Below are 23,986 nucleotides of genomic sequence, written 5' to 3'. Positions count from 1 at the left end.
AGTCATTCATTTTTAACGAGAACCAGCGGCGAGGAAAAGCACGGCGAGTCTTCTCCTGTGTGGCCGTCGAGGAGAGTTGAAATCAAGTCAACTTTATGGTATGAGCTATGACGCGGTTCGACGGCAAGCAATCAGAATGAAGTATTCCACCGCTTGAGAGGAGTTCAGAGAACACAGACCTGTGAACTTTGGCTCCGACCACAGTTGTTCCCAAGACTGATTATTGCGGTTGCCGGATTTTCAATTATTGAAAATCGTGACGACGTGGGGTCTCCTAATCACGCGGGGCCCCCCCTCAGTGCGTGCCCTGCGGGCCCGTCCGCTACGCCACTCAGTTCATTATAGATAATACAACAGTATGCTGAAGAATTTATTAACTGAGGGTTGTAAATGCTATAATATACAGTAAAAAACACTTTACTATACTATGGTTCAATTTAAAGTATTTAGTAAAAACTACTATAGCATTTTTTCACCGAGCAGTGCTGTTTAACATATCTGGTACCATTAATATCTGAAATCAATTGTAATTGAGCAGGTGTACACCACACTTTTCATTAATTTTATTCTTCTAAGTGTTTTATTGTGATACTCAATGACATGTGTGAATGTTTGGGCTTATGACTGGTGCTTTGCATTGTTTACTAGGTCTGCCTCTTCACTGTTAGCAGCACACTTAGACTCACCAACAACTTGTCTTTTTGTTTTTAGCAAGGTGCTGCTGTAGGGTCAAAAATAATTATGTCAACTACGACATCAACAATCATTACCAGCATTGCTGTGCTATACTAGTGATGCTGACGAGAAATTCATAAGTAATTTATTTATTATTTTTTTTAAATCGGGGTGTGAGAAAATATTTAACACAAAAAATGAGGACCAAGGCTATGAGAAAAGGCATCTTGACTGGGAATGTACCAATAATCAAACAAAGAAACTTATCCCACTTAGACACTGTACAGTATATCACTGGCCAAGAAAGAAGAGTTGCGTGTTGGCCCAAGACTGTGGATGACATGTGCTCCAGCCATGCCTCATTCTTTGATCATTCTAGCCGGCAGCTAGCTCTCTGCAACTCTCACATGGTCGCCCACTGAAGCTAAGCAGGGCTGCGCCCGGTCAGTACCTGGATGGGAGACCACTTGGGAAAGCTAGGTTGCTGCCGGAAGTGGTGTTAGTGAGGCCAGCAGGGGGTGCCCAACCTGCGGTCTGTGTGGGTCCTAATGCCCCAGTATAGTGATGGGGACTCTATACTGCTCAGTGAGCGCCGTCTTTCGGATGAGAAGTTAAACCGAGGTCCCGACTCTCTGTGGTCGTTAAAAATCCCAGGATGTCCTTCGAAAAAGAGTAGGGGTTTAACCCCGGCATCCTGGCCAAATCTGCCCACTGGCCTCTGTCCATCATGGCCTCCTAACCATTCCCATATCATGATTGGCATATCATCACTCTGTCTCCTCTCCACCAATCAGCTGGTGTGTGGTGTGCGGTCTGGCGCAAAATGGCTGCCGTCGCGTCATCCAGGTGGATGCTGCACACTGGGGGTGGATGAGGAGATTCCCCCCCATTGTGTAAAGCGCTTTGAGTGCCCAGAAAAGCGCTATATAAATGTAACGAATTATTATTATTATTATTATGATCAATACTAATTACTGAAGTCATTCTTCACTCAACCAAAGAAAACTTTGCCACCCTCAAGACGTTTATCCGAGACTGCATTGAATACTAGCTCAATGGCTTAGACATATGCAAGCATCATTACATTTTAATTAAACACAGGTTTAGAATAAGCCTGTAGGCCTCTTGTAAATGTTTGATGGCATTTCAGTTGGTTAAACTGAATTGTCTTTGTTTAGTCATTCCCCTGCTTCACTTATTCACTTATTCACTCATTTATTTTCACATTTCCTCTACCCTTTTGAATGTATGCTTCATTGTGCGTTTGCCTTTAAGATAAGTCACTGTTTGTTTGTCACCTTAGCTTAAGCACGTGTGGAAGTTTGTGATAATTGCTTGCAAAGTCACTTTCATAATTAAGCTTAAGCACCTAATTAAAACAGTATTTTTTAAAAATGGAGCCACTAAAATGCAATTAAGTGAATTAATACAATCAATGCTGAAGTAGAGCTGCACAATTCTAAAATGAGAATCACATTTTTTTTTGCTTAAAATAAAGATCCCGATTTTCTCACGATTCTGTAGAATAAATGTTAATATGAGTCAGCAATTATTATTGTTTTTTTCAAACATATGGTAAAACAACAATAATATGTGTAGGTCTGCTGGTTTCTATAAATAATTATATTCTACTTATAATAATTCTGATGTTGAATTATGTTTGAGATATGTGCTTGCAATCTGTCTTTGACAACATTGTTAGATCATTTTATTCACTGGTAAAATCAACATTATATAGGCTAGTGTATTTATACTGACTGTTTATTTTCACGCACAACTGTGTGTTCGCTATGAAAGAAAATGCATATCAAATGCTTGTCGCAATCATAACTCTAAAATGCGATATGTTTTTTTAAAATGATGTACACGCTTTCGGTTTTATTTTCACTGCTAAGTGTTGTTCATACTTGCCGCGCGGCTCTCAAAGGATCACTCTGTGCCACAAACTGAATATTATTTACAACTTTATGATCTTTTATTCACAGCCTATGCAGGTTCTGCTCACTAAAAGTAGACGCGAGTGCGTCTATCATTAAGTAGGGCGTGGCCTGCCCTCTCTGTTGTAACAGCTCACGGTCAGCAGCTCATGTCACATGTGATTTCCCGGCCGCGAATACAGCATTATATGAAGACAAAAATTTAACTTCTGGGTGAATTATACCTTATGCATACAGTATGTGACTCTTTTAACATCATTTGGAGGTGTCCATATCGCTGGGCAATGTATGTGAAACAATGAAAAAGACTTTTTGCTTTTCTCCTGAACTTGAAAATATGATTGGCAGAATCGTAGAAATGCTGGATTAAGATCGTCTAGGGGTCATATTGAGATTGTGATCTTTTTTCTAATAATTGTGCAGCTCTATGCTGAAGGTATAACTATTCCAAATATGCATAAGAAACTATAACTATTTTTAATGAGCCTTTAACAAGACAGACCCTGTATTGAAAATTCTGTAAACACATTCAACATGTCCTCTCTTACCGTGGTGTCTTTAATCTGCTGCTGTGAGGGCAACTCAGCAATGTCTTCAGTGTCTAAAACACGAATATAAATATCAGTGTTAAAAAAAATGTACAAAACAAAACAAAACAAAAAAAGAGCTAAAAAAAAAGCCAATTTTAGCACATTAAGAATGAGAGCAAGAAAAATTGCTCTGGTCAAATCTACTCACCTAAGATGGCTGCAGCTTGGAGGGAGTACTTTTCAGCATTGACCTCAGCAATGAGTTCCTGGACATCAGGAAGATCCTGAAAAGAATGGAACAACAACAAATACTAAGTGGCACTCTTATTTAATAGAATTCTGTTTTACTATAGAACCCATTTCATGTTGCAGAACTACACAGCTTAATGTTTAACTTTAAAACTACAAATTATGATTACTAAATAACAATTATATTAATAACTAATTAATATAACATAATAATAATTATTAATATAATAATATAATTATACAATTAATATAATAATAAAAATAATCTGTAACAACTGATTAAAACCCTCACAGTATTAATTGTCTGCAGAATGCATTTGCTGTATGCAAGATGCCTGTTTTAGTGATACAGCCATTTAGAGTAATTTCTATGTCCATACCACAGTATAACAATAATGTAGAAACTGGTTTTAGGGCATTTATTTTCTATGAAATTAAAGAAATGCTGTCATTAAAGGTGCATTAAAATACTAAAATCTGAAAGCATGTGAAGAAACAATGTTCAAAGGCTCATGGTTAAAATAAAAGGGACCATAATGGTTCAAAACGCAGTGGAAACTAATATTTTACAGAAACACTATTACAGATATTGTTCTTGGTGTAAGCAAGCCTTTCAATATGAGCTCTATGTCCTCCTTGTTTGTTTAATTTTGAATTATTTAAAGCTCACCATTGTGGCAAGTCTTGAGCAAATATCCAATATGGACACTGTATAAAAAAAACAATGTGTGGTGTCTAGTACCTTAAGGTTGTTACTAAGGCTCTTTGCTTTGGATTGGACCTCTTTGGTATATTTCAGAACCCTTTCGTAAAGAACAAGAGCTTCACTCCACTTCTTCACCAAAACATAGGATTGAGCTATGTAGAAACACCTGTCGAAAGCACAACAACAAACATTTTATATCCATTGCCCGTTCTTCTATTCAAACAGTAAACATCACCCTACATAGTGTGATCTGAACAAAACCCATTGTAAATTCTGTTTGCACCCGAATATAGAATGGAATTTAGAATTTAGAAAGTGTAGCAAAGATTTGCCTACAATACTGCACTTTCATCTGCGATTTCACAAAAAAAAAAAAACTCTGAGCTAAAATCTTAAAGTTTGAACTTGCCATTAGTTACATGCAGGACAAATCTTCATGTATAATACAGATTTAATAAGATCAACACCTTCTCCCCCCACCCCCACCCCACCCATCACTAAACAACTTTTTGATTCGATCTTGAAAGTGTTCTACTTGTTTGAAGATGTTTTAAGCCATTTGAATATTTTATAGTAATATTAAGAGTTAATAGTCTCCTAAAGATCTGTATAGCAGATCCCACCAAGGAAATAAAATCACCTGTAAGCCTTGTAGACCAAAGTCTTGAGGGACAGTTCTTTCTGGAAGGTGTGATCCTCCTCCAGACCCTGCAGTGATGACAGCTCAGCAAGACTCTAGAAACAATTGAAATGGTGAAAAATTTATGAAAAATCAGAAGCAACTAACCATAAACCTAATCATATAGTAACTACATGTCAATAATACTTCTCAGTACTTACATATGTAATTTAAATTAACAAGGACACCTACGTGTGCACCACTTAGTGTGTTCTAAGCAAGCTATGTTGACTTTCACCTTGATATTTTAGCGTGGAAGTATACCTGACCGATGAGCCGTCTAAAAAAAGAAAAAAAAAGTGCCCTTCAAATTCAAATCAGCAGAATATCCCTTCTGGATCTTTCACTTACTTCTGACTATGTTTACAAATACAAATCTAGGTATTTGCCTTAATAGACAATAATATAATTAAAGTGTTTACGTTAAGTGCTTTCATGTAGGAGTTACCTGTAATTTTGGTTTTATCTGCAGCTCGGCAGTTTCACATTTACTCATGTACATTTTATTCCTTCCCCTCGTGATAAACTGGGGTATTAGACACAAATAAGGAGTAAGGACTAGTGAGTGAGTTATGGAATTTAATAACGCATGCAAAATAGAAAGAATAAAACTTCGGCATTTGGTGATGCGTGTGGGTGCAGTCTTTTACTGACAGCCACTTGTGTGGATCTTGTCGAAAATTATGGTGAAAAGTCCTACATGACAGTAATAGTTTGATTGCGGTGTTTACTTCCATAATGCCACTAATATTTGCATACTCCACATTTTAATTCCATTTCTGTTGTGTTCAATTATGACTTTAGTCAGATTAAGGTGATCAAAAATCACTGTTTCGAGCTTATGTAGGCCTACAGTTCAAAATGCATGTTTAACTGAATAAACAGTTAGTAAACACAAGTACATCTTATTGATGAACAATTCATTTTCATCAACAATTATCGTAGTAGAACAGTTTGTAATGCATTTTGGAAACAGGAGATGAGGCCCTAGTCTAAGAAACTTGTTTTCAAAGACGGGGCTCGAAATTGCGACAATTTTGGTCGCATATGCGCCCGAAAATTAATCTGTGTCCTCATAATATATTTGGTAGCATTTGTGCGACTGCATATAATAGGTGTAGTGCGGCCTGTTTTGATTTTTTTCTAAAAACGTGATCATGACATGTGGTGTATGTTGATCCGGCAGCTGAGATCAGTCGAGTCGGAGAAGGTGCCCTAATCTCGATGCGTTGCATTCACCGCGTGTTCAGCACAAATATCCGCTAAATGTAAAATCTAATGCTGTACATATCATCTCCCAAGAAGCTCGCCTTTACTAAGTTTACACAAACTGCGGCTTACAACAAAGAGCGGTATTGCACCGGTGGTCACCGCGGGAATCCTGCTCTGCCTGCACATATATTGGGTCAGCTGACTCGCCTGCTTTTCCACAGAAAAATGAAGATCAGCTCATAACGAGACTGAACATTTAAATGGACACAAACTGAAACCAAAACTTTTAAAGACTGATAGAAGTGAGACTTTTCTTTCTTTTGTCCATTCTTTCTTGAGATGTATATTATTTTTCTATTTAATTACTGATGATTGTTTTGCAGCTTTCAGCCTTGAATTGAATGATTTATTATAGTCTTTTGTTTGTTTTGTAGCAGAAACATTATTAATGTTATGGCCCGCCCAAGTAAAGTCTGTGTGGAAAGCACTGACACATCCATACATACGCACGACACGTGCGCGCGCGCGCACACACACACACACACACACACACACACACACACACACACACACACACACACACACACACACACACACACACACACACACACACACACACACACACACACACACACACACACAAATAAATAAATTTATCTGAACCTGCAGAATGATGTCATAGAGTCGTATGAGATCCTGTGGTCGCGGTCCTCTCTTGTTCTCATCAGTCTGAGGCTCTTTCAGCTTAGTTTGCAGTGAATGTGCCATGCTCTCATTTCTCTTCACCACGGTCCACAACTTGATATATGTAAGATAGCTATATGCAGATATGTAGACAATAACAGATATACGTTTAGCACATTAAGCACAGTAAAACAGCTTAAAATAAACAGCTTTTATTTGATTCCTTAGCAGTCATTACGGCAGCTGTTATATTAACATACCTGTGTAAATACTGCAGATTAGATACCTTGCTACTCTCAGCAACGTCTGTGGCTCGTTCCCTCTGCTTCTGTAGTGGCAAGACACACAAACCTTTAAGTTGGTTTACTACACGCACACAACCTAGGGGTGGTGTGTATGTGTGTGTATGTATGACATTTTAAACCTTAAATGAAAAGGAAAAGTTTGTTTTAAAAATCTCTAAATATCCAATATATAAACAAAAGTGTTGTACTCTATGATATATTAACTATTAAATCTATATCATGAAAATAATAATAATATTAATAATAATAAAACCAAACACCAGTAAAAACAGAGAGTGAAGGTTTATTTAGCGAAGTAATGGCACAGATTTGCTTAAAATATACACACACACACAATATTATGGGTGACCATTTAAAACAGGACAATTGTTTGTGTGCATCTCGCTGGCACATAAGTAACCAAGACAGCAAGTCTTTGTGATGATTCAAGAGCCAATGTGATCCAGGGTAATGTCAGCATACCACCAAGAGGAACAAACAACATCCTACAGGAGTAACTCTGGCGTGGATGTTCGAGTGCTAACCTAGATTGCTATTGCCAGACCTTTGGTCACTCATGATAACACCAAATGTTAGTTTCAATGGTGTCAGCAGCAAAAATATTGGGCTGTGGTCAATGTAAAACATGCATTGTTCTCAGATGAGGGCACCTTCACTTTCTTTCCCGCATCCAAGAGAGTTAAAGTGTGGAGAAGCCCCAAAGAAGCATACCACTCAGACTGTTGTATGCCCAGAGTGAAGCATGGGAGTGGATCAGTAATGGTTTGGGGTGCAATATCATGGCATTGCCTAGACCCAACACTTGTGCTAGATGGGCGCGTACTGAGCAGAGGACTGAGAGGCTACAGAAAGCTGCTGCCTGCGTGTGCCTGTACCTCACAAAATTATTAAACAATAAATATTATTATTTCCTACAAGCCCCACAGAATGATGATTAGGGGATAGTGAAGTTAAGAGAAATTAGCCTGCGTCTGGCTCTTACTGGTGGGTGCAGTGCAGCAATTCTTTTCAAATGGTCATACAGTGAAAATATGTATAATACCATTAGATATACCACAGTGATAATACCATTAGAGTATAGGCAACCCAGCTTACGTGCCTCGTGCATATGTGGCTTGTAGCTAGTGGCTTCTAGTCCCACTGCTACTCAAGTCACTGAGAAAGTGTGGATCGACTATCTGCTACAGGTGCTTCCTTGCTGGTTTAGAGGGCTAGCAAGTATGAGAAACCCCATGAACAAAGCTGAACTAGTGGTGGCGATGGAGTTGACCTAGGTAATGTTTAACCAAGATGCTGGAGAGAGAGCAGGCTATGAACGTGGATTCCCAACCACTGTAGGGCACCTTGCGACCAGTGAGCAGACCAGTGGTCCCCAATGCCATGGATAAGACAGTAACCATCGAAGCCACTTCCCTTGACGTCCAAGCTTGGTAACCCTCTTCATTGTCCACAATCCTGGGATTTGTGGATTGCCCACTTGAACCATCCAGCTAGAAAGACAATCAGTGACGGCAGTGCTAGATTCAGGGAGTTCTGTTACTCTAGTTCAGCTGGAAGTAGTGACACCCTGAGCCAATAACAAAGCCACAATACCCACCACATGCACGGAGATACACGTCACGTACCAGCTTGCTGAATAATGATCTTGGCATTTCCTGGAGCCTGGCCTACAGAAGTAGGCATGGTGAGAGACTTACCAATCCCATCCTCCTGAAAGGAGACTGGCTGGGGTTTGATCAACATAAGGGAGGCCTTGGAACAGCAGCAACAAAGTCCCCACTGCATCAAAGAACATATGGCAAAGTCCTAGTGTGTTCGTTGGCAGGAACAGAGTTGAGAGAAACAGATATACCACCTAAACCTGTTGAAAAGATAGACCCCACCATCAGGCCAGCTCGCTACTTTCTCTTAAGATGCCACTCCCATTGTATATCTCAGAGGAGAGTTGTGAGCAAGTCAGATAAGCAAGCTGGCTGCCCTGGTCAGTCAGATCACATAGCAGCCCAGGTGAAATCATGTCGTCCAGCACGAGATCAGGACGCCCCCCAATGAAACAGGTATGTGAGGCACATCGGGTGGCGATAGAAGAGATCACCAGCATGAGACAGCTCAGAGGCATTAAAATATCAAAGAGATCCTGGTCCAGCCCTGTCGTGATGGTCCTGAAGGATTTGGATTTCTAACTTCCAATCTGTCTCAGCATCGCTCAACGTTTATCCTTTTCTCATCATCCTGTTTCTCATTTTTATTAAAAATGATTATTGAATAATGAGTAAAGTTAACACATTGCTTAATATAAGAATGTTCAGCACATTTGCTTATCTCTTTATAACTATTTTCAGAAGCCACCAAACTAGGTCAGAGGTCACTGAGACCTTGAGGGCTGAGGACTGGACGAAACCGTTTCCATTGTTATTTCTATGAGTTAATATGATCTAAAATGTCTAAAGTGATTTTGCTGTTTTTACGGTTAATTCTTTTAAAGTGATTCTACTTTTTATTTAAGATAGACTTTGTGAAGTAAGAATATAACTGCCTGAATGTAGATTATACTGGTTTTTAACCAGTTTTGATAAAAACAGCTGAGAATACACTCAGCCTTGGGTAAGAAACCAATTGTACATTAAGTGTTTGTGTTCTATTTGATTGTGGATCAGTTTCATAAGTCTGGAATCAGTTCTAAACAGTCTAGTGGATGTCTGACGTTTATATGCTTGAGATATTGTTCAGAATTGTACGCACTCACCCACGTGGAAATGATCCTAGTCTATCTGTGTTTTAACCAATCAGGTAAAACATCTATATGTATGAGTCCGTTAAAGTCGTTATGTGAGAGTATAATTGTTAATGTAAGCAGAGCAGCCTAGGAACTCATTGCAAGTGCTGAAGCTGGCTTCTGCTGATGAAACTGCAAACTATCTGCAATGAACTTTTTTTTTTTATTTGAACTTTTAGAACTTTTTCTTTTAAATTTATTTATTTGAATCTCTGACTCCGGCTCTTCTTCATCTGACAGACTGGTAATTTTTTGGGTTAAATCATAAGACGTCCAGTGACTAAACAAAATTTCCGTATTTGACAGCTACCCCATGTCCAAAGTGGATGAACTCCTGGAGCGGCTTGGCAAGGCCTGGTACAACTCAACACTGGATTTAATAAAGGGTTATTGGCCAGTCCCCCCTTCTCCCAAATCTAGAGAAACAAAACTGCCTTCAGCACCCCAAATGACCACTGCCAGAACAGCAACCTTTCCTTCTAACTGCACCGGGCCCCAGCCGCCACCTGGTGAATAATGAACATCCTGCTGAGGCCGCACCAGGAGTATATAGTAAAATACAGTAAAAACCCATTAATAAACTCAATATCTAAGTTTAAGGCAGTATATTCATAAATATGCACTTTTCATTAAATACAAAATGAAACTTTGACTCTTCTAACAGAAACTAGCATCTAACACAAACACACTCCCACACATTTTTACAGGTTGTATAGAAGTGTAAAAGGATTATAGTTGCATTCCAAGACTTGCATTCCTTCTGTGATGTGGAGAACTCCCACTGTTAAACTAGGTTTCCATGTGGGTTTGCTGGTGATCAGTTCCTGGTCCTCACAAGGCTTGGAGAGGAGTCTGAAGGTTGAAGTTTGAGGTGGCAAAAGACCACCTTGTTGTTGTGTTGACTTCTGGTTTTGCGATGCACTAAACTTAATTGGGTTCTTGACAAGGGCTGGGCGATTAATTAAAGTACTCGAAATCAACATTCAGAACCTATAATTGATACATTTTTCCAAGTTGATTTTTCCAGTTATTTTCCCTACATGTCACGTGACCCCACTCTGTTAAAAATATTATTATTAATTATTTTTAAAATCCAGCACTGTGCTTGTAAACATTAATGCACTGTGAACTAACAATGAAAACTGTATGTTCATTTATTAACATTAAAAAGAATAACATTCAAAAAAAAAAAAAAAAAAAAAAAAAGATTTTCATTGTTTGTTCACAGTAAATACATTAATATGAACTGTGTTCTGTATCGTAAAATGTTACTAAATATTTTCTAAATGTCTAATGCAAATGTATATTGCACATTAAGGAAGTGTAAGAGGTGTTATTAATAAGTCTCTCACCACATCAGTCCTGAGCTCCTCCCTGACAGCCTGGATGGTGTCTCTACACTCTGCCAGCAGACTCTCATACAGGTGCTCCTTAGTCTCTTCATTATCTGCCTGTGAACAGTTATAATAATAGTTCAATTCAATTCAATTCAGCTTTATTTGTATAGCGCTTTTACAATGTAGATTGTGTCAAAGCAGCTTCACATAAATGGTCATAGTAACTGGAACAGTGTGGTTCAGGTTTTAGTGTTCAAGTTCAGTTCAGTTCAGTTTAGCTCTGTTCAGTGTGATTTAATCATTACTGAGAGTTCAAACACTGAAGAGCAAATTCATCGATGCGTAGCTCTACCAATCCTGAACCATGCGAGGCAGTGGCGACAGCGGAGAGGGAAAAAAAACTTCACCTGATGGGAGTGAAGAAAAAAAACCTTGAGAGAACCAGACTCAGTTGGGCACGACCATTTTAATTTCTCCGCTGGCCAAAAGTCTTGTGCAGAACTTCATTCGCCGTGGTTTAGTCAAGATACTTGTATTTAGTGTGCTGCATGTGCATTATTGTGATTTTTAGGGTTTCACAATAAATTTGTGGTGCATCTCTGGGTGCTCACAAAGAAAAACTGGTAAAAAATGATCAGGTATAAAGATCTATGACAAGTGTCATAGTTAGTGGATAATAGTAGATTTTTTCATTTAAGGGGCAATAGATATGAAAAAAGATCAGCCTGCTGCCAGAGTCAAAGTTATTTTAAAACATTCATAACATTCTAATTCCACAATGAAACAATTGTCTGTCATTAAAAATGCATATTTGATTATCCAGAATTTCCAGAAACAAAACTTAGCACACACGCCCACAGACAGACTGTAGTCACGCCAAAACTACACCTTGCTACTAGCTGCAACTGGGTAAACCAGAATTTCAGTTAATGCTAGACAGTGTTTGAAAAGCAGCAAGAACTTGTGCCATAGTGAGAACACAGTGGTAGCCATTTCTGTGGCCACTACATGCATTCAGTTTCATTCTTTGACACAAATGTACACACACATTTCAGTATGGTTATGAAATAAAGACCAATACAAGTTTTGTTTTTACTCCACTTTTTTTCCTGTAATCATATTGAGCAGCACACTGTGGAGTTAGTTTGTTTATTGCTAATCTTTCATTCACTTTAAGCACTTTGTTTGCTGGTGTGGTGTGCACACATTCTAAATTGCATTGTACTGTTTCTATTCCTTATGGTGTAATATCTGTTGAGTTGAAGTTACCAGAAGGTGGATCGAACAAGAATGAACAGTGATGCTGCTGTCTACCAGATCATACAATGTGTTGTGTCTCTTCTTGGAAAAGGCTGATTTGTGATTGTATTCAATTTAGTTTTAAATACTAATTTTTACGTCTGTGTTGTGAAAGTGGACCCACCATTTGAATTTAAATACATGTTGGTTTTCTAGAGTTTGTTTTGTATTTTATTGTGGTCTTGTTTCATTAGCCTAAAATTCAAACTTTGTTTTTGATAGTTTTCTTAACTTTGTAGTACTTTTTGGGTAAAATCAAGTCTTTTTTGGAACTTTCTTGTGTCCACACGCCATATCTCAAAACACAGAGTCAAACAAACTGAACACATTCCCTGTGAGTGGTTATTCTGTAGAGAATGCAGTCGGTTTCAGATGAAACAGCATACCACAGACATGAGCATGCTTCAGTTGAGGTGTGGCATGGGTGGGGAAGATGCCAGTATCCATAAGCATTTACCAGTGAAGACAAGAAAGAGGTCTTGCGCGTTTTCAACAACCTCTGGATGTGAAAAAAAAGTGGACAAGTGCTAACCTTAAGCACTCATCTGCACCTGTACTTAGACATTGCCACTTATTATTGCCACTAGTAATTATTTCTTAATATCAGGTGTAAACAATACATAATATTGATTAAATGACTACAGCATACTGAAGCATAAACAAATATTGTACCATTTACTGCACACTGTTTTGGTGTTTTTAGTGTTAAACTATAGTGGCAAATGAATTGAAAGTATAGCACTTCAAAAGCAAATGGTTTTAACAAATAAAATTTGTATTTTTTTGTATTTGTATTTTTTCAATTTATATTACAAACACACACACAAATGCAAGTGACCCTATCTGTGATAATCAAGATTAAAAACTTTGTGTCCCAAATGATACATCATACACTATGCACTTAAACTCAACAGCATAGTATATGTATGTAGGGTCATTTCAAATGGAACACCAATGTTTTTTATTTTATTTATTTTTGTAACTAGACGCAAATTCAATCAGTTTCCCAAATGACGTTTGCCAAATTAGTTACCAAACTACCAGATAATACCTGCCATGAGTATAACTATATTCACCATCAAAAGGTGGTATAATCACTCTTGTAAGAGAATTTTGCACAGTCTAAAATAAATAAAGTAATCCAACATAAGTGCCTGAAAGCTCCACCCTTTCTGCTACACGAGCAAAGCAGCAGCTGTTGAGTGCATGAAGTGTTCAACATTCCACACTTCTTCTTAACGGTTGAATAAGTGCATTATTAGGGTGTTTAAAGTGCGCTTATTTTTTAGACTTTTCAGTTGGAATGCTCCACTAACACTATTTACACTATAAAATGGAGTAGAATAGTGTACAAGTATGCAATTCTGGAAACACCTAAAGTATTTTTTGCGTGATTTGCGGGTTAGACAACTAGACTGCAACCCTGCAACTCAGTGTTTGCTCATGCGTGCTTAAGAAATGACACAAAACATAAAGAGTTAAATGAATGAGCACAGAGCTCCACGTTACTTTCACTTGAGTTCAGTTATTTGAACTTGCATGGGACAAAAACTGTGAAATTTTTTCGTGCATTCTGCATCATTCGGGCTGTGTGGCAATAATTTGGTTTCTACTCACACATTAGGATGGACTTTGGCACAAATACTTAATTCATGATTTTGGTGTGAACCCAGCATAAGACAGGCAGAGAAGGGATGTCTCTGATGATGAAAGATGATTGACATCAATATATCTGTAACTCACACACAAAATGTACCCGAATGTTTGCGAGGTGTTAAACTATTAAAAGTTGATGGATCAATTCTGAGAAATTTAATAATTATTTATATTATAAAGTCTTAAATGCTCTTTTTTATCATTTAATTATGTAATGTAAAGTTGAATGCTAAAGTTTGTCTAAACTTAATATGAGAATACTGGGATGCTCTGTGGTTTATGAAAATGATAAAATCCTGCAGGATTTGACGTCACTGTTTTGTTGACTGCAGTAAATAAATCAACTCCATTATTCCTGCTGGTCTATAGGCGCCACCTGCTGGATGAGAGTCATTATATGAATAATAGTTCAGTTTAGATGAAGGCATGTTTGATGTAGTATAACTTCACAAAAACTTATGATGAATACAGTTGTTTTTACATCATTTTTTATTATATTTAATCCGCATGTAATAAAGCACATAAAAGAATTGTCACACTATTTTTTCTGGTTTCTAAAATATGGAATCAGCCATATTACAGTCAGCCATGAAAAATCAAGATCAGTGTAATTATAAATTAATGTATTGAGTTGTATTAAAGGATTGGCGCAGAGTGGATTTTAAGGCTCAGCGGTGTTTATTAGGAGCAAATCAATTTATGTTTGTGCTGCAGTTGTAAAAATAAATGTATTTTTTAAAAATCAAGTTATTTTCACATATCTTACATTTTTTATATTGCTACTCAGCTAACATGAAAACCACCATCATATCCTGGTTCCTCCAAATGCCCGCCCTTAAACAGCTCTACTTGGTCAACGAACCAAATGTGTTGGGATTTGTGGATTGGTTCCACGTCAGCAGGAAGCATCATGCCTCTACAAGCATGCGCTTTGCTCCTGTAGTGCAATGTCAGCACAGCCATATCAGTTTTATCCTGAATCAGACACAGAAAATGAGAAGGACATAGCTGAACCTCATGCCTAGTCTCTAAAATAAAATTTGACAAGTGTTTTTTATATTTATTCGCATTTTAAGCATGTTTAAATAATACCAAATTGTTCACGTTTTTTGTCAAGTCAAATGTAAAACACACGCAGGCCCAGCGCTACGGGGGGGCAAAGGGGGGCATTGCCCCCTCAGAAAGAGTTTGTGCCCCCCCCCAGTTTTTATAAAGGATTGTTCACTCAAACTGAAAATTATTTCTGTCATTAATTATTAACACCCCCGTCGGTTCCAACCTTAAGAACACACATTTAAATATTTTAAAATATTTGACATAGCAATTGAATTATGAAAATGGTGAGATTAAAGCTAGTCCAGAGATCCGGTCCCCGCGTCAGGTCAGGTGCGCCCGTAAATAGCCTTTAAAACGCGCACACGGCGATGGAGGCGCACTCACCTCACAAGGGAGAAAAGTGGGTGACATGATAGGAGCAGCTTAATTCATTACATGTTTTGGTTAACTAATTATTTAAACACAACTCTCTTGAGCTCTAAAAGGAAAAAAAACACATAAGAAATTTGCTGTTAAATTAATTTTAGCAGAGACGCAACTGCCAGTCATTTATTAGTTCTGGAAGATGTAGCCTAATAAAAATGTTTTAATGAAAACAAATAGTTCACTGCACAGTCCCACAGTAGACTACACTATAAATAATATTTTAATTTATTTATTAATATTATTATTTATATTATTACAATTAAGCTAAAATTGACAAAACGCAGAACCCTTTGAATGTTTGCTTTCATTTTGCTTAAAAGCGCACTTTTACAGTTGTGTAGAGAAACATCCCATTATGCAGCAGCAGTCAAGGTATAACACATAATAAATGCCTTTTGCGTTTATTAGTCAAGTTTGGCAGTGTTATAAATGGAATAGGTATATAGTGCTTAAGTGGATTTATCGCGGATCAACCGAGAAACCTCTCACGTGCTGCAGGTAAGCAGAATGATACTCTTTTAAAAAAATATGTCTTTAGGCTATACTGCTATTTGCTCATGCAAAATTAAACAACATAAAATATATTGTAGATCTATTTTAAGAGCTAAAATACAACATAGAGTTTGTTTTGACTTGTAGCTCATGGCCATAAAATGAAAATAACCTGAAAACAAGCTATTAAAAAAAGGCTTAATAAATAAAATAATTAATAAATAAAATGACGGGTAGGCATAGTAACCTAATGGTTTATGATGGTTTACAATATCACGAAAAAAAACACACTTATGATAGCCTAAGATAAAGCTTTGTTTTTACATTTAAAATGAGGAAAAAAAAGTCACATAGCATATTGAGTTGCGTGTTATCCGTGCCAAAATTTAACCAATTTTCACGGTAATAACATGTGAATTTTGGTATCTTTTTAAGGTATTTTTCTGGCAACACTAATGCATAAATGGAATAGGTATATAGTGCTTAAGTGGATTTATCGCGGATCAACCGAGAAACCTCTCACGTGCTGCAGGTAAGCAGAATGATACTCTTTTAAAAAAATATGTCTTTAGGCTATACTGCTATTTGCTCATGCAAAATTAAACAACATAAAATATATTGTAGATCTATTTTAAGAGCTAAAATACAACATAGAGTTTGTTTTGACTTGTAGCTCATGGCCATAAAATGAAAATAACCTGAAAACAAGCTATTAAAAAAAGGCTTAATAAATAAAATAATTAATAAATAAAATGACGGGTAGGCATAGTAACCTAATGGTTTATGATGGTTTACAATATCACGAAAAAAAACACACTTATGATAGCCTAAGATAAAGCTTTGTTTTTACATTTAAAATGAGGAAAAAAAAGTCACATAGCATATTGAGTTGCGTGTTATCCGTGCCAAAATTTAACCAATTTTCACGGTAATAACATGTGAATTTTGGTATCTTTTTAAGGTATTTTTCTGGCAACACTAATGCATTAAAATGTAACTAAGTAATTGTTTTAAATGACATTAGATTGTAACATTTAGCTTTTCCCTAACACTGATGTTGGTTGGGGCTACGTGAAGCGTGATGACTCGGTTAAGCTGATTTCACTATATTTATTTACCGGTTAAATGAATATTCTGATCGTCGGTCAGCTTGCATGTGTGGGCATAATTTGACGTCTTTACCTAAAACTTTAAACATTCATAGGCCTGTTTTTTTTTAAATAAAACGGAAATAAGGAGAATAACATATGATTTAAAGCACTCGTTTGGCACTGAAGCCATCATCCGTCTGCATTATAAGCGGTATGCATTACCATCGTTAATAAAATTCGTAATAGCGAAACTGCATATTGTTATTACTATTAAAACGTAGCCTATATTACTGCCTTAGGTCAGTAACTTAGGCAGTAATGAAGTAATAATAAATGTGAATAAATAGCCTAAATAAAAGAAACAAGAGACCAAAATCAGTCACCAGGTCTAGTGCCCCCCTATGGATTTAAAGTGCCCCCTCAGTTTTGACTTCCTGGCGCCGGGCCTGAACACACAGAAAGTGGCCATATAGAGAGACATTGCATGCGCTGGTGAAACTTGTGGGTGTAATACAGAAGCGTGAGGAAGCTATACGAGTACTGATATTGCAGAATATTGCATGGCTATCAGCCAATAATATTCGAGAACCTGGCAGAACTGTTGTGTGCATATAAGTATATCTGAATTTCTGCTTTGAAGTGAGCACACTCTCACCAGCCGTGAAACAGTGCATGTTGTAAAATGTCATGTTAACCATATGAAAATCCGAAAAACAGTATCTATGGAGCAAATAAATCTCATTTTAGGTATGGTGCTGCACTACATGTCCAGTGGGTGGCTTGTGTGATATTTTTGCAACACACAATCAGCTAAAGACAGTTTGAATTAGGGTATGTGCATTGTATCAACAGATGCATGTTTGTTACCATAAGCATACTCTGCCATGCTATTTCACACACTCATTTCAATCAATTTGTTATTTACCTGTTTGTTTGTTTTTCAATTATTGGTTTCATTATATTCTGAACTAAACATGGAAGAAAAGTGCTCTGATTCTTAATTATTTACTTTATACTACTTGATAGACTTTAAAAGATCCAGCTGTTTTTAGTGAGAACGCAGAGGAAAAAAATCAGCTCATTTTGACAATCATATGTAAATCTAGAAAAGACCAGAATCAACATAAATATAATTAATTTTTCTAAATCTCCCAATCATTTTTTTGCTATTCTGTCACAAACATTGCTCCAAATTTTGAGAAAAGATGGTAAAAAAAAATAAAAAATCAGGTAAACTATAGGAATGGTTAAAAATATTCTAAATCATTTGCTGGTTGCAACAGCCCTGATTCATCTATTTGAAACATCTGAAACAATAAATGCAAGTTTAGTGTGAGAAATGACCAAACAACAGATTATATCCTTTAAATCCTAAACTGTGATTGAGTAAAAGAGGCTACTCCTCCACTTCAACTCACTGACTGGCACATTTACCGACCTGTTTCGATGTGCTGGCCTTGGCAAACAACTATTACACTATTGGCACATTTCTCTTACCGTCAAATTAAACCTAAATCAGACTATACAGAGTATAAATATGCATTTATAAATTATGTAGTGCAGAATGTTTATGGCATAAATGAACATTGTTGTGGTTTCTGTAAATAGTCAGAGGCAATAGTAACCTTCTCAAAACATGAAGTTACATGCTTGTTCTGGGTATTAGAGCATGAAGTGCAACTGACCAATCCTTCAACAGTGTTTTACTGAGCTTTGTATGTGAAGAAGTCAGCTATGTGTGTATATGTACAGATTAAGGGGTGGCTATAATTTAGATCACCTTGCTATGACACTAGTGAATCAAAATCAGATGGGCATGTTTTTACATATGCTGGCTGAGAAAGAATCATCAAAACAAAGTTTCTGGGTTTTCCTTTTAAAATTTTCTTGGATGGACACACAAAGGAGCCAATTCCAGCACTTGAACAAGAAGTCAGATTTTAATGATTTGTCATTTTTAGTTTTCTCACGCCTGCTTTGTTTCCTTTGAGGATGGGACTCAATGCATTCTATGCATTTTCTTTCATGCTTTTCTGAGATGACAGACAAGTCAGACAACTAGCTAAAAAAAAATAAACAAATCATCTGATGTCCTCTTTAAACTTTTGTGCAGGAAGAATTACTGGTATCAAGTCACAGAACTGTATGTAAATAAAAACTGAATAGGAAAAGAGTGTGTTTACTGACCTGTGTAATAGCAGCTTCATTGTCAGCCAGACCCAGCAGAAATATTCTGGCCTTATCAATTTTGATAGGAACTGTACGGCCTCTCCATTCAACCTCACTCATTACAGCTGCCTGCTTGGCTCTCGTCTGAGTAATCAATGACTGAGAGAAAGAAAATGAGAACAATTATAAGCAGCTGTTCATATCCTGAGCAACAAGGTTAGGTTTGGAATAGCATTTCCTTAAGTTTTTACAGGTCAGTCCAATATTTGGAAATGAACATATATAGTTGGAGTGTCTAATTTAAAACACTGGTGATATTACAATACCACTGACCTCCAATTTTTCAGCCATCATGCCACCCCCTCCTCCTGCACTCAGTCTCATCTGCATGAGGTCATTTATAGCGTTTTGGTCACCTAGAGAACAAACATAGATGGTTTATGTGGACAGTTGTGAGCTGCACTTTGTAGTTAGTGTGTCTGGGTTTTTCCAGTTTATTTAAACCTTTTTTAGGGCAAATTGAGCATTTCCACATGTCCCACAATTTCAACCTCCACCATTAATCAGTTATTGTCAGTTCTTTCCTGAAAATACATTCCCAGATCTAATGATCTAGCAGGATATTCTACTGGTTGAGCTACAAGAGTGCAGAATCATTAAAATATCAAATCAAAAAGGCAAGAATATATATTGATAATATAAAAGGCTTTATGAATCGTGTATCTCACCAATGTTATATGCACAGTATCGAATGTTAGGTGAAATCTCTTCTACTCTCTGGTGATAAAGCACAGCCTGCTCCTCAGTAAAAGCACTTGCAAGTTTCTCATAGATGGTCCTGCAATGAATCCAAAAATATTGTCAACAAATGGAAAAAATATAAAACGCACCCAATATTACACTTATGCCAAGTTAAGACTGCGTGATTTTAGCCCCGATTTTGGCTCGCCGACAGGTTTTGAGAAATCGCCGACAAATGCCTGAAATCGCAGGCAAATCGCTGCTCGTGCACGTGAGTGACAATCACACAGTATGAACGATCAAAGACGCGATCTGAGAGAATCGCCGATGAGTCGCCGATGCCTGTGAGATATTTGGCATGCTAAATATCTGGAGCTGTTGGCGATTCAAATCATGCCGTGTAAATTGAGTTTTGACTGAAAATAACATCAGCGATCGCCTACAGCCAATGAGAGAGCAGCTTTCACTTGCGTGTGTGTATACCTGCTGCAGGCCAGGGGGAGGCTGGGGGAGAAGTTAAAAGTGCTCTTTTTCGGTTTATTTGGACCCACGAAATGGAGGGAAAACTAGTGGAGGTTTGACAGGACTCAGGAGCAGGACCGTGTCTGTTTGACATTTCATACAGAAAGAAATTAGTTTATTAATAACAATAAGGAGAAATGGCTAATTCCCTTTTAACCCAGGTGAGCAAACATGTACGTTCTACCCCATTAAAGGCTTCTTTCTCATTATGTAGTTAATAACAAAAGATATACTACTTGCTTTTGGCTGTGAGACGTAGTTTGGACGAAGTTGTCGGCGATTCTCCCTATAGTAAAGTCGTGCAATGTGAATGTCCATGTCGCCGAACCATCTTGCAGTGTAAACAAAGCAGCGACGAAACGCTAGCCCAGATAGTCATGCAGTGTGAAAACAACTGTGACACGACTAGTTTGAAAATCATGCAGTCTGAACTCGGCATTACAAGTATATTATACTTACAAGATCTCAATCATGAAAGACCTAAACCCCCCAAAAAATTACTTAAGAGTTTCTGAAGAAGAAAAATGTAATTGATATACAGTGTTAAAATTCCATGCTCAGTTAAATATCACTGGGGGGTGGGGGGGGGGGTCTAAATGCTTTCACTTTTTCTTATTGAATCTTAATGTCAAAGAGCACTAACTTGCAATTGTTAAAGGCCTCCATTGCAGATTTCCACTCCTGTAGTTCAAATTGAACCATTCCAGTCAGATAAGCAGTGTAAGCCTGTAAAACAAAGCAAACTTACAGAAGGATAGAGCTTAAAGTTCTTAAAGAGCTTAAAAATTGTAGAACCGTTGAAAATACCACATAATACCATAAAATTCCATATTAAAATGTTTTATGATGCGCAAGAGCACACATTTGGAAGAGTGTTTATTTCCAACTTATAGATTTTTTTTTCTAACCACGTTTGTGGTGTCACAATGAGCAGTTATCTGGCATCCTCTGTTAAAAGTGTACAGAGTAGCAATTAGTAGCATCGGTTGTTTTTTTTTTTTTGACTGTATTTGGTAACTCCAGCCTGTCAGGATATAGAGTCCACAAGTTTCCTGGTGCTGTTTTGTGTTTTGTGCCTAGTTAAGTTGTGATGAGATTACCCAGATAGGACCAAAAACTAGCAAAGACACAACAATATGTTCCCGGATCAGTCAGAGACGTATAAATACACAGTGTACATATGCATTGTGTATATATACAGGGGTTGACACAAAAAACACTGGCCAATTTAGTGTTGGAGGCTTATGGCTAAATTTGATCAGCCTGGTGGCCAAACGTCATTCATTGCACTTTCCACCAATAAGCACAAATTGTTGGTGTGTCTCTCACTGGCCCATCTGTGACCAACACAGCAAGTCTTTGAGATCTATCAAAAGCCACAGTATATCCAGTGTAATGTCAGCATACCACCAAGAAGGATGAACCACATCAAACAGGAGTAACTGTGGATGCAAGAGAAATCAGTCTGAATGAGACCAGGGGATGGCTGGGTGCTAAGCCAAAAAAAACATAAAACCACAGCTGCACAACTCACTGCAGAATTAAATATGCACCTCTCCTGTTTCCACCAAAACTCCAATGTGAATCCTTTGATGCTAATAAGGTTTTGCAGGTAGGCATAACTACTGTCCTGCATATTTTTTCCCAGATTTATAATCATTGTATTCCCACTGAAGAAATCACATTTCATAATAATTTTCTGTGTTTACATTATTCACTAGCATTTTTTAATCACATTGACGGGTGAAAATCTGATCTATGTGCTAATGCTGCAGGCACAAGGGCAGGATATATTTCCACATATAAACGAGGCCTGAATCTGATCTGAATTAGATTTTTTCCCCTGCTTACACATACAAGGGCCACATCCGATCTGTTCAATTTAAGAAACAAAAAAGTAAATTGGGTCACTTGAACCTTGCAGAGTAAATGCAGCCTTGGAAAACAATGAAAAATATCATCAGGCTGTATCACACACCCCTGCTTAGTATTAAAATTAGCTTTTTTATTAAATCAATGGACAAAGTTTAATTACTTAAGTAAACATTTTGTGGTACTTACTAAAATCATATATGTAAATAATCATAAAAAAGAACTTTGACTTACCTGAGCCTCAAGTTTGGTCTTGGCATCCACATTAGGACTTTCACACAGCTTCTCCAGCTGGTCTCCATGTTTGGCAGCCTTCCGCAAGCGACCCAGCAAATGGAAACGCTTTCTGGGCTCAGTGTTAGCTTCCTGTTTCAGCTGCATAGCATAACTCCAAGCTCTTTCTGCTTCCATTAAGACTAACAACAGATATCTAGTACAGTGAAAGAGAGACCGATACAAAATGACTAAGATAAAAAGAAAATAAAGCATCGTATTAATATTTCATTTAAACTGCTAAAAGTTACCGGTTGTCTGAAAGCATCTCCACGGTCACTTTTTTCCCAGTAAACTTGTGTCTGTTTCCCATTTTAAAGCCCAGAGCCTTTCTCAAACGACGCAGCCGTCTGGAGCAATAACCCCTTTGAGGAAAGAAGAAATGATTAACGTAGTGGTATTTGTGTTATAATATAACTTAACAAAAAAGAAATATCTCCCACAGTCTTACCTATAGCGCTGGTAATCTCCATGCCTGAGTCCATGCTGCTGCTGAGAGTCTTTAATAATCTGCAGAACTGTAGTCAATTTTAAGTAAAATAAACCCAGACCTTTAAAATAGCTAACAGCATGCTTGAATATACAATCCCTTCCACAAAACACAACCGCAATTAAAAAATAAAATCACAAAAACACCGTTTAACAAAAACTAGTCTGAAGAGGGCTCAATGGAGTAATTACCTATTACCGCTAATTACCCCATTTATTAAAAAAACATACATTTATAATCTTTATCTATAATCTATATTGTATAAAAAGCAATATTCCAATCTGTAATTGTTTAGATCAACTGACTCGTATTCCATAAAAACCAAGTAGCAGCCGTCCTCCTTTTAACTGTTGAAATACTGATGGTCTCCACCACTAAAAAATAAATGACACTGTAAGTTAGATTTAGCTTTAAGGATACTCTCCAGACCAATACTCTGATCGATGCTGTTCTCTTTATTTTCCTCAGTTGACGGCATTTTTACTCCATTCTGCTCTGCAGCCATTTTTTCAGCAAGTACACGTCCGATGAACCAGCTAGTAAAGGATAGGTCCTCTGTCTTCTTCTTTGATTTCATGGCGGTTGTCAAACCAGCTTTAGTTGCATATACTGCCACCTACTAGGATGAAGTGTCCAGCTGTAATGTCGGAGGAAAAAGTTTTATGTTTTAATTTTCTTTTCAGCTTAATTCCTCTATTAATCTGGGGTCGCAACAACGAAATGAACCGCCAACTTATCCAGCATATGTTTTAAGCAGTGGATGCCCTTCCAGCAGCAACCCATCACTGGAAAACATGCATACACACGCA

General features: G+C 37.4%; 1 protein-coding gene across 3 annotated transcripts in view; it reads right to left on the bottom strand.

Annotated features, from left to right (window-relative positions):
- srp68 (signal recognition particle 68) overlaps window positions 1–23,717 on the bottom strand; it is a 31,410-nt gene extending 7,693 nt beyond the window's left edge. For 2 of the 3 annotated variants that reach the window (XR_012407324.1, XR_012407325.1), the window contains exons 1-15: window positions 23,598–23,695; window positions 23,139–23,205; window positions 22,939–23,052; window positions 22,649–22,844; window positions 21,186–21,268; window positions 20,008–20,117; window positions 19,613–19,695; window positions 19,298–19,438; window positions 11,106–11,204; window positions 6,933–7,000; window positions 6,652–6,805; window positions 4,738–4,832; window positions 4,134–4,263; window positions 3,351–3,426; window positions 3,161–3,213 (exon numbers count right to left, since the gene is read on the bottom strand). Coding sequence is in view for 1 of the 3 variants with exons in the window: in NM_001005401.3 (NP_001005401.2) it covers window positions 3,161–3,213; window positions 3,351–3,426; window positions 4,134–4,263; window positions 4,738–4,832; window positions 6,652–6,805; window positions 6,933–7,000; window positions 11,106–11,204; window positions 19,298–19,438; window positions 19,613–19,695; window positions 20,008–20,117; window positions 21,186–21,268; window positions 22,649–22,844; window positions 22,939–23,052; window positions 23,139–23,205; window positions 23,598–23,682 (1,554 nt within the window). In the remaining 2 variants the exon portion in view is untranslated. 3 annotated transcript variants of the gene reach the window in all.
- Between the last annotated feature and the right edge of the window lie 269 nt (window positions 23,718–23,986).

This window comes from Danio rerio, chromosome 6 (assembly GCF_049306965.1).
Source record: "Danio rerio strain Tuebingen ecotype United States chromosome 6, GRCz12tu, whole genome shotgun sequence".
In the NCBI taxonomy this organism is placed as follows: domain Eukaryota; kingdom Metazoa; phylum Chordata; class Actinopteri; order Cypriniformes; family Danionidae; genus Danio; species Danio rerio.
The sequence above is the reverse complement of the archived record's forward strand: the minus strand, read 5'-3'. Positions and strand labels throughout refer to the sequence as shown.